Source organism: Crocuta crocuta, unplaced genomic scaffold, assembly GCF_008692635.1.
Source record: "Crocuta crocuta isolate KB4526 unplaced genomic scaffold, BGI_CrCroc_1.0 scaffold143, whole genome shotgun sequence".
Taxonomy (NCBI): domain Eukaryota; kingdom Metazoa; phylum Chordata; class Mammalia; order Carnivora; family Hyaenidae; genus Crocuta; species Crocuta crocuta.
Window position 1 is genome coordinate 8,833,775 of NW_027529175.1, and position 10,085 is coordinate 8,843,859.

The following is a 10,085-nucleotide window of genomic DNA, read 5'->3' on the forward strand; positions in this document are numbered from 1 at the left end:
TGGGGCTGGAGGACAGGGCCTGCAGGGCTTGGGCAGGTGGGCACCACAGGGGACGGGTGGCCACATGCCCAGAGCAGTGAGGGCTCCCAGCCAGCTCCGCCTCCCAGCCCTCGGGCCCTGCAGAGGGCAGGTGGGACCCAGGGGGAGGCGAGGCTCCCGCCAGCGCAAGATCCGCCAACAGTCAGGGGCCAGGCTGTGGTTCCAAATGCCACCTTTACTGCTGGAGCAACNGGCTGGGGAGCAGCCGCAGGGAGCGTCAGCTTGGTCGGGACCACCTCTCACTGAGCACCAGGAAGCTTGGCCAGACCAGATCCCCGGACCTTGCCCCTTGACTCTACCCTAGGGCGGGCAGAGGACAGCCTGCAGGTCTTTGGGCAAAGAGCCGATGGCTGTCTCGATGTACAGCTGTGCCCGCTGAAGCGTCGCCTCCTTCACCGGGAGCTGGTGGCCTTGCGCCTGCGCCTGCAGGGACAGCAGTGGTCAGGGGCGGGTGACCTCCACGTCCGGCCAGCGGAGGCTGGACAGGCTCAGGAGGCAGCTCACCAGCTTCTCCCGAAGTTTCAGAACCAGGTCCACGACCTCCACCTCAGACTTGTCCTTCATCCAGGTCTCAATGTTCTGCTGGGGACAGGAGGGAGCCGTCTGTCACCAGGACCCTGCCCCTGCCCTGGGGCTGCACACCCGGGCACTTCCTGCCCCAGCTCCAGCCCCCCTTACCGCCTCACAGATAGCCTCAAGGTGCAAGGCCTCCAGCTTATGGGCCATCTCTTTGTGCCGCTGCCGGTACCAGCCATCAAAGTGGGGGGACTTGAAAAACCGCCTGTGGGTGGCAAGATGCCGCCGCCGTGGGGCTGGCTGTGCGAGGGCAGCCTGCACCAATCACTGCAGGAGCCTGCGGACCCCGCCTGCCGTCCACCCACCTGTAGAGGCCCAGCCAGTCGCCCTTGAGGATGCAGGTGAGCTGCGGCCCTGCATGCTCCAAGCTCCGCAGGAAGTCCTCCTGGCGGAAGGGGCGGATCTGGGGAGGAGTCTGAGAAGGGCCTGGTGAGCGGGGGAGCTGGGGGACACAGCCTCACAGGCCCCGCACCTCGGCCGGCCAGGACCCTTCCCTGCCATACTCCTCAGCCACGTGAGGACCCCCAGCCCCCACCCCTCCCGGGACAGACCCTAGCACGGCCCTTCCCAGAGCGGAGGGCCTACAGCCGCTTGTGTGTGGCCGTTTGTCCGTCCTCTGAGGGATGTGTGGCATGTGTGGGGGACATACCCATGACCTCCTCCCTTCCCTCCCTCCCAGGCCCTCCCCAGATGCCACCTGGACCCACACCTTCCAAGGCATGATGCTCTTCTTCAGGGGCATGAGGCTGGCCATGTAGTGCTCCTGGGGAGGACAGGAGTGAGCCCGGGGCCACGGCCTCCGCCCCTCCCGCTCCTGCCCGGGGCCTCACCAGGGGGATGACGAAGCTGTGCGTCAGCTCCAGGAGGTGCCGCCTCAGCAGTGCTGTCTGTGTGTCCCACGGCCTCTTCTTCTGCAGGCCCTAAGCGGGGGGAGGCGTGGGCTCTACTCCAATGCAGCCCTCCACACTTCCCCAGCCCCGAGCCGCCCCCAGCCTGTACCTTGAGCAGTCGCTTGAGCAGCGCCTTGTCCCGGTGGAGGTGGGCGGAGTACGCGGTGTACAGGCCTGGCAGGAGGGCAGAACTGGCCCTGTCCCCAAGGGCCCCCCAGCCCCCCCCCCTCCCGAGGGCAGAGCTGCCCCCCCCAGCCCCACCCCCTCGGGGGGGCAGAGCTGGCTCCCCCAGCCCCACCCCCTCGGGGGGGCAGAGCTGGCCTCCACCGGAAGGGCCCCCCTCAGACAGGCTCCGTTCCCTTTGACTGCGCCTGCATATCTACACTGGTCTCCAACCCAGTGAAGCAGAGCAGTCTCCCTGAGAGCTCAGAGCCCACCGCCTGGGTTCTGGAGGAGAGGCAGGCTCCAGCCAAGGGCACACACCTGGCTTGGTGTCAAGGGTCTTCAGCCTAGAGGGCTTTTTCAGCTTGACCTGCTTAGGAAGATCCCCTAGGAAACAAACACAGCCAGTGGCTGGGCCTCAGGGCCTCGGGGCCTCAGCTCTGCCGCCCACAGCCTCAGGGCCCTGGAGGCTCCTTTCTGGGTGGGCCTCTGAGCCCCTCACCGAACCTCCCCAGGTCCCCTGGGCAGAGGACAGGCCAGCCTCACCTGACATCTTGGGCTCCCCAACACGGAGGATGTGGGGCCAGTGCTGGAGTGTTTTGATAAAGAAAGGGTTTGTGACTCCCAGGACCACGTTTGGTCTAGAGGCAGGAGAGAAGAGAGAGAGAGAAGAGGCAGAGGCAGGCCCAGGGAGGTGGAGCACAGGGAGGCAGGGGACAGGGCACGGACAGGGCACTCACGGGGCCTGCGTGCGCGTGGTGAACTCCTTGAACTCGCTGTCGTGGATGGTGAAGTAGGGGCGGTAGTCACAGCAGAACCTGAGCGGCTGCAGGCAGCTGGGGGCGGGGGGGGGGGCCCGCAGGGACAGTAAGCACGGCAGGGCCGGCCGCGTGCCCGCGCGCCCCTCCCTGTGCCACCCGGCCTACCTGATCAAGGCCAGCACCATGTCGGAGGCCACGGCGGGCGAGGGTGCCAGCACCAGCAGGGGCTCCCCCAGGAGCATGAGCTCCCACAGAGTCTGCACGTGGGTCAGCACCGGCTGGAAGCACCTATGCGAGGCGGGGGCGTCAGGGGATGGAGCGGGGGTGCAGCCTGCAGCCCTGAGCACCCCCCCCCAACACCCGGCACTGCCCTGGAGGGAAGGCAGTGAGGACGGCGGAGATGGAGCGGTGTCTAGGGCCCCCCACACTCTGCCGGCAGGCCTGCCGAGCCCTGCACCCCACTCTCAGCACAAGCCCGCAGCCGGGCTCCTCTCGTGCAGGGCGGCTCCGTCTCTAAAGCCTGGCTCCCTCGCAGACCTGCCTGGAGAGGAGCAGCCTCAGGCAGCTGCCCCCTCCCTGCGCCTGACTTCTGGAACCTTCCTGCCCACTGTGCCCACTTCCTTTAGGTGGAGGCACAGGGACCCTGGACTCCTCTTGTGTGTAATTCTCCCTCATAGAGCTGGCCAAGGGCTCCTTCCTGATAGGAAGGGCCTGATACCTCAGGGCCCCTTCCCCCTGTATTCAGGCAGCGGGCAGCAGCCTGCAGGGCTCACCTGAACAGGTCCAGTTCGTGGACACTGGCAAGGACCACTGGGGCGGGCAGCAGACTCTGAGCGGAAGGGCGGGCGGGGTGAGGCTGAGGGCGAGACCGGCATCCCAAAAGCCCCGAGCAGCACCCCTCACCCCAGGAGGGCCCTGGGGGCCGTGGTCCCTGCCCTGCACACCTCCCCACCCCCACCCCCACAGGGCCCCTAACAAGGGGGGTTGGGGAGGCCTGAGCAGGTGTGGGGCCCTGGGCCCCCACCTCATGGCTGCACTGCCTCGGAGGACTGTGTTCCGGCTTGTCCACCCTAGATGGGATGCGAACCTGGGACACAAAGGGAACAGGTGCCAGCTGGGAGTGGGTGTCTCCACGAACCCGCGGCCTCCCCAGCGCAGCCAGCCAGCCCTCACCTGGAGGACGACTCCCATCACAGGCAGGTTCAGGGTCTGCCCGGGCGTGGGCGCTGGCCACTGGTCAATCTCGCTGCACACTGGAGAGACACGCGGCCAGCGTCAGGAGCCCGCCCCAAGCAGCAGGTGCCCGCTGCAGCCACTGGGGGCTGAGGCTGGGATGGCGAAGGCACTCTGGCAGGGCCTGCCAGCCACTCACCCGCTTCCAGGCACGGTGCCAGCCTGTCGAAGTACTCAGGGGCCACGAGGCCCAGCAGCGCCTGGAAGAGCCGCACGAAGGGCAGGCGGGACACCAGCACCAGAGCCTGCAGGGGCGCAGGCCAGTGAGGGGGGTCCCAGCCGCTCAGGGGTCTGCGGGGACCCTGAGGCCTGGCGCATCCCACAGACCCCACAGGGCACCTGTCCCCAGGAATGGCCCAACTCGGACCCCAGGCTCTTTAGAAGGATGAAACCCAAAGCCTGCCTCTGACGGGACAGGGAAACCTCAGGTGGAAGCAGAGTGGGGCTAGACCCCGGGCCTTCAAAGGGAAATGCACTTGGTCAAGATTTCTGGGGAGATCTTCCCAGGAGGCAAGCAGCTTTTGCTTACGGTGCCTGAGTTCAAGATGGAAGTTGTCCTAATTTTGAAAGCGTAACGAGGGCCCCTCCCCAGTCGGCAGCAAGGAGCAAGCAGCAGGGCCCAGTCCCCAGAAGGCCACCAGGAGTGCTGGGTACAGGGGCACCCGTCCCCCACCCCTCACCTGCTGCCCAGGTGGGGAGGCCTGCGCGGCCCAGGGCAGCGAGCTCTCCTGCGGCAAGGTCAGGACCCCCAGCCCTTCGGGCCATCTGTCCTGATGGCCACCAGCCCTGCCTGACAGAACCCCGCCCCCAAGCAGCCAGGTGGCTCACCTTCTGGAAGTAGCCCCTCTTCACGGAGCTGTCCTTCACCTGCCTGAAGTACACATAGCCAAAGTAGTGTGCCGGCTCCCTCTGGAAGGAGCAGTCAGCCAGGCTGAGCCCACTGCCCACGCTCCCTCCCGCCCACCCTACCCCTGCCAGGGCCACGGNGCTGCGGGCAGGAAGGCTTCCGCTGGCCTCCGCTCCCTGGGCTAGGCCTTGCCGCACACACAACGCACCGAAAAGCTCCAGGGACCCCGCGGAGTCCCCGGAAGAGCGAGCCGCCCCCAGCAGAGGCCAGGATGATGACACAGCTCTGGCGGAGCCTGCCGGTGCGGAGGGCTGGCTGGTGCGGGTCTGGCCAGCGCCCGTCCTGCCGCACGGAGCCCCGCCCTGGCCTCTGGGGAGAGGCGGCCACACTCACTTGCAAGGACACGGGAGCCCTGCTGTTGTAGCGCCAGTCCTCCGCGTGCCAGGGGCTCCGGTGCCCTCCACTCTGCCGGATGCGGAAGCTGAACTGAGTGTCTCCGAGGCAGCCTGGGAAGGGAGGCAGCGCCCCCCAGGCCGCGTCAGGGCTGGAAGCGAGACGGCAGCCCAGCCTGCCCGGAGCCCCGTGTCCTACACGTGTGAAACCCCTGGGAGTTTCTCATAAACACGGCGCACAGAAGCACAGAAGCAGCAGGGAAGGCCCACCGCATCCACGCTGTCGACCAGCACGGGTGGGACACTGGGACACCCTGGTGTGGGGCCCAGGCAGCTTGTCTGGGACAGAAAAACAGGCCTGCCTGGACGAGAGCAAAGGCCAGGGTCCAGGTCCTGGTGGCCACCGTGCTGGAGCGAAGGGGACCAGACCCTGCCCACCCCTCTGCCCAGAGACCCTTCTTTCCACGAAGCCCAGGGGAACGGGAGCACCACCGAGGCAGCGGGGAGCAGGGAGCGGGACCGGCACTGGCAGGCAGCGGTTCTGCCCCACGGGGGCCCTGGCCATCTCCCACTTCTTCCTGTTACCCCCAGCCCAGAGCCAACATCCCCCCTGGGGCTGCCTACCCGAGTGGGAGTCGGGAAAAGATAGGTAGCAGATGCTGTTTTTCTGAAACACAGGAAACCCGGTGAGGGCCGGCTCAGCTCAGAGCCACGTCTGCTCCCAAGGGGGCCGGGACCCACCTCCTTGTCCGTGAGCCGGAAGTCACTGGGGTACACCAGCTGCGGGGACACAAGCACCCGGTAACATGAGCAGCCGGGCAAGCAGGTGCGACGCTGGTCTGCAGGAGAGCCTCCCTGGCCCCTGCTCCTCTTCCCCGGGCTCCCTCCAGGCCCTTCTCGGCCTGGACCACGCTGTCCCTCCCTTGTCTTGGCTACCACACCTGGGCAAGCCGCCCGACTCCCTGCTCACACCCCTCACCCAGACTGTGGTTGGCCTCCCTGCCTCCACCCTCTCCAAGGTCTGACCCCTCTTTCCTCTGGAGTGTGACCACTGGGCCCTGCTTGCTGGCCCCTGCCCCCCCTACTCTCCACCTCCTGAACCCCTCTACCCAGCCTGAGTCCTGGGCGGCACCCCAGACTTGCTCCCCCAGACGGGGCCGGGTCAGCCTCATCTCCTGGTCTTGATGCAGATGTCATCCGAGACAGTGGCATCCCTGCCTGTCACAGTACTGAGTGCTTTCACCCCAGCCTCTGCCGTTCTGGGGTCCAGGAGCTTCCGGCCTGTGCCCCACCTGGAGCCAGAGCCCCAGGAGAACACCCTGGGTCCCGCGGGCTGAGGCCTGGCTCTCAGGCTCAGCAGCTCCATGCACAGGCCCGTAGCCAGAATGGGCTTCGTTGTAGGGCACCAACCTGGCAGGGAGCCCCACAGCCCTCGCCTGCAGTGGGCCTCAAGGGTGCTTCTGGGGAGCTGCTGCATGGCGGGCTGAGCTGCTGCCCTGGCCTGTGCTCTCGGGAAGCAGCAGGGCAGCGAGTCTACAGCGGGCCGGGAGCCAAGGGCCTGCGTGCTGGGGCCCCTCGCTCTGTCCCCCAAACTCTAACGCTGAGGAGTTGGGTTTTAGCTGAAGTGAGACTTCTCCTGGGGTGTTCCCTGAACCCCCAGAGTAAGGTGCCATGGTCTGGGGTCTGCACTGTTGGAAAGATGTAGTTTCCTGTCCTCTTATGCTCAGGCTTGCTGCTGTGCTCCTGTTCCGTCTCCTCAGCTGCATACCCAGGGGCCTGAGGACAGGGACCACGTCCCAGACACCCCGGCCTGCTGGCCTGGCAGGGACTATGTCCTCAGCAGACACCGTGTTTATGACGTTGTGCGAAAACACGTCTTTGAGGGATAACAGAGCAGGCAGGTGGTGTGGAAACTGCGAGGGCGTGTCAGCTGAGGAGGAAGGAAGGGCGTTTTGTCTACGGGACTGGGCCCGCAGAGGAACCTCGAGACGCCTCCAAGAGGGGCAGGGGCCCTGTGACCACTCAGGCCAAGCCCTCATGTGTGCAAAGAGGCCAAGGAAAGGCAGGTGCCCGGCAGCCGGGGCAGCGGGCCCTCCGCGCCGAAGCCAGGCGTCCGAATCAGGAGTCCTGCAGCACGGAGGCGGGCCACCTCGGCCTCCGCACCGCGGCCACGGAGCCCACTGGGAAACTGGGCAGGAGCCCACGTTAACGGCCTGGGCAGTCTCTCCCGGGAGTAGAGACCAGAGGGAAGGCAGAACAGAGCCACGCCCGGATGGGGGAAGAAACGGAGCGACCCTCAGGGAAGGGCAGAGAGGGGGAGTCGCTGCCTGTGGCCCCACCCCCCCAGGCCCACGGACGAGGGCCTTGTCCTCTGCCTGGACCAACCGGCACGGCTGCTGCTCCCGGGGCGCACTCTTCCCCGAGGAAGACACGTGTGCTGAAGTGTCTCTAAGTGTGGCCCAGGGGCTCCAGGACACCCTCGTGCTTGTGCACCGAAGCTTCCAGAGGCTGCAACACGGACTGTCATGGGTGCGCAGCAGAAACGACGTGGGAAGCCAGCTGCCTTCTCTCTGATCAGGTGTTAAAAAGGTTTGTTGAAGCGTCAATGATGCCACTCTTTTCACTAAATTTTGTTTTGGAAAATATGGCTGTTTTCATGAAAATATTTATATCAGCACATACAGTATTTACTGGTGTGTGTGTGTGTGTTTCAACAATAACTTAATAAGTATTTTAAAATTTTCTCAGTTTTAATTTCTGGTATAATAACCACTGACTGGGGCGCCTGGGTGGCTTAGTCGGTTGAGCGTCCGACTTTCACTTGAGTCATGGTCTCGCGGTTCGTGGGTTCGAGCCCTGCGTCGGGCTCTGTGCTGACTGCCAGCTCAGGCCTGGAGCCTGTTTCAGTCTGTGACTCCCTCTCTCTCTGACCCTCCCCTGCTCACACTGTCTCTCTCTCTCTCCTAGAAATAAATAAAAATATTAAAAAAATAAATAACCACTGACAAGTGTGTCTTTTGGGGTCCTCGATGACTTTTCAGACTAGAAAGGGTCCCGAGACTGTGCAGGAGCTCTGTCCAGGGAGGACGTGAACACCACAGTGGAGAGGGGCCCTGGGCCTCCAGCTGAAGTCGGGCTTCCCGGGCAGAGCCAGGCCCTCGGCTGACCTGCATGNCAGACTCCCCCTCCCCACAGGCTTCAGTGCACTGATCTGCCTGGAACCCCCTCCCCATACCCTGTGTCCGCGGGGGTCCCGTGCACGTACTGCCTATGTCTCTAGCACAGAAAGGGAAACTCCTGGGAGGCAGGGCCTTGTCTTCTCACTTAACTCCGCATCCCCACGAGCAGCCTGGGGCTGTAGGGCCTGGCTGGCGGCAGCCGCTCAGTGCTCGGGTTACTGGATGAATGAACGGGCACCTCCTTGCCTTTGTTGTTGCTGGTTTATTTGAGGGAGGGGTTACCTGAAACAGCCCCTTCTCCCCCGCCTGGCTGCCTCCTCCTCACCCTCCAAGATTCCGCCATGCCCTACGCCTTCCTCTGAGCTGCACTTGTCCATGGGGTGTCTGCGGGCCCGGGGCTCCTGGAAGGCGCCCTCTGCCTGTTCCGTCCGTATCCCAGCACCAAGCACAGGGCCGGGGTGCCTGCGGTGCTCAGGCAGCTAAGATGTCCTCAAAAGCCGGAAGGTTCAGCTGAAATGACCCCTGATCAAGAGGCAGACCTGAGGAGGACTATGTGGCTGCACTGATAGTCACGGTCTGATTCCTGCAGACACTTGATGATTTCGAGGGGCTCTGGGTCCCCAACAAGCCCTGCCAGAGCTGTGTGGCCTCACCAAAGGCTCGGAAGCCCAAGCACAGAGAGCCTTTGATGGTACTTCCTTAGAATTAGCTTTCTGAATGGTTAAGTTCTAGAAAAATGTACGTAAGAATGCCTTCTCTTGTGATTTTATGGGGAACAATTTGGGCAACAGCATGAGTGTGGGCTCTGTAACATTGGGCAGATCACCTCACCTCTCTGTGCTCAGGCCGCTCAGTCAGATGGGGCTATTGCAGCAACGCCTGCCTGGTGGGGATGAGGTCTCCACAGAGACCTGGGCACGGTGCTGGGGTCCAGAAAGTCCACAGCAAGGGCGGGCCTTTCTGTTTCCCGCAGCCTCTAGGAATTCAGCAAAGCCTGAGAAATCGTGCCTTCGCCGGCTTCCCCGAGGATGGCTGCGGAGCCTCATCTTGGCAACTACCTGTCAGGCTCTCTGACAACCTGGTGACGGCCCTGCACTGCTCAGCTCCCTGGTCTGTGTCACGGCTGGAGAAACGACCATTGTGACAGGCCTGCAGAAGTTCCCCCCCCCCCGCCCCAGGCGACCACATTTTCATCTATAGGTGGAGGAAGAGAAGCTGTCCGAGGTGGGGGGAGGGGACATGACTTCTTGCAGGCAGTGGGGACGCCCCAGGCCCAGTGAGTTGGGGGAGGCTGGCGAACAAGGAGGTGTAGAAGGTTTTCAAGCAGGAGAAGCCACAAAGGCTGGACTTTGAGGGACAGTTAGGAGGGGTGACAGTTGGGGGGGCGACTGGGTGGCTCAGTCGGTTAAGCGTCAGACTTCGACTCAGGTCATGACCTCACGGTTCATGGGTTCACCTCGGGCTCTGTGCTGACTGCCAGCTCAAGCCTGGAGCCTGTTTCAGATTCTGTGTCTCCCTCTCTCTCTGACCCTCCCCTGCTCACGCTGCCTCTCTCTCTCTCAGAAATAAATAAACCATTAAAAAAAAAAGGAGAGAGTGACAGCAACAGAGGCAACTGATCTCAAATTCCTTTTGACCTCTGGCATTCCGGCTGCAACAACTGAGGAGGGAAGGTGTCAGTGCTGGTGACAGAATGGGGAAGACGGGACAGATTTTTGTGGAAAAGACCCTTGGTTTCGCCAAGTGCAGGGCCCCTCTCTCCTTCACCGCACTGGGAGGTCGTGGAGANTGGTGGGGAGGGCACCTTCCAGGAGGGGCAGGGCAGGGCTTCGGAGGAGGAAGGGGCCACCTGGAGGGTGGGCCCGACGGTACCTCTCGCGGGGACAGCGCTCAGGCCGCCTGGGGGCGATGGCCTGGCCGCGGTCGGGCAGGGGCGCCAGAGGGGGGCCCGCCCCGCCGCCCGGCCCCCCGCGCCCCTCACCTCCAGGGCCTGGCCCAGCTCCAGG

The 10,085-nt window shown here is 64.1% G+C and overlaps 1 protein-coding gene across 1 annotated transcript; it reads right to left on the reverse strand.

Annotated features, from left to right (window-relative positions):
* Positions 1 to 237: 237 nt before the first annotated feature.
* Positions 238 to 8,422, reverse strand: DENND6B (DENN domain containing 6B). Its single transcript, XM_077757835.1, has 21 exons — positions 8,405 to 8,422; positions 7,286 to 7,348; positions 5,642 to 5,680; positions 5,525 to 5,567; positions 4,902 to 5,014; positions 4,490 to 4,570; positions 3,801 to 3,906; positions 3,602 to 3,681; positions 3,453 to 3,515; positions 3,202 to 3,257; positions 2,594 to 2,716; positions 2,408 to 2,503; positions 2,214 to 2,308; positions 1,989 to 2,054; positions 1,615 to 1,679; positions 1,446 to 1,535; positions 1,325 to 1,378; positions 921 to 1,030; positions 718 to 820; positions 544 to 621; positions 238 to 462 (listed from the first exon to the last, which is right to left on the reverse strand). The coding sequence occupies exons 1-21, from the start codon at positions 8,420 to 8,422 to the stop codon at positions 340 to 342; spliced, it is 1,665 nt and encodes a 554-aa protein (XP_077613961.1). The 3' UTR covers positions 238 to 339.
* Between the last annotated feature and the right edge of the window lie 1,663 nt (positions 8,423 to 10,085).

Bases quoted from the DNA above. Each gene is read 5' to 3' on its own strand.
- DENND6B (XM_077757835.1), bottom strand. The intron at 2,717-3,201 runs GTGAGCCCTGCA...CGCCTCGCATAG, and splicing joins CACGAACTGGACCTGTTCAG to GTGCTTCCAGCCGGTGCTGA. The intron at 622-717 runs GTAAGGGGGGCT...TCCTGTCCCCAG, and splicing joins TTGAGGCTATCTGTGAGGCG to CAGAACATTGAGACCTGGAT.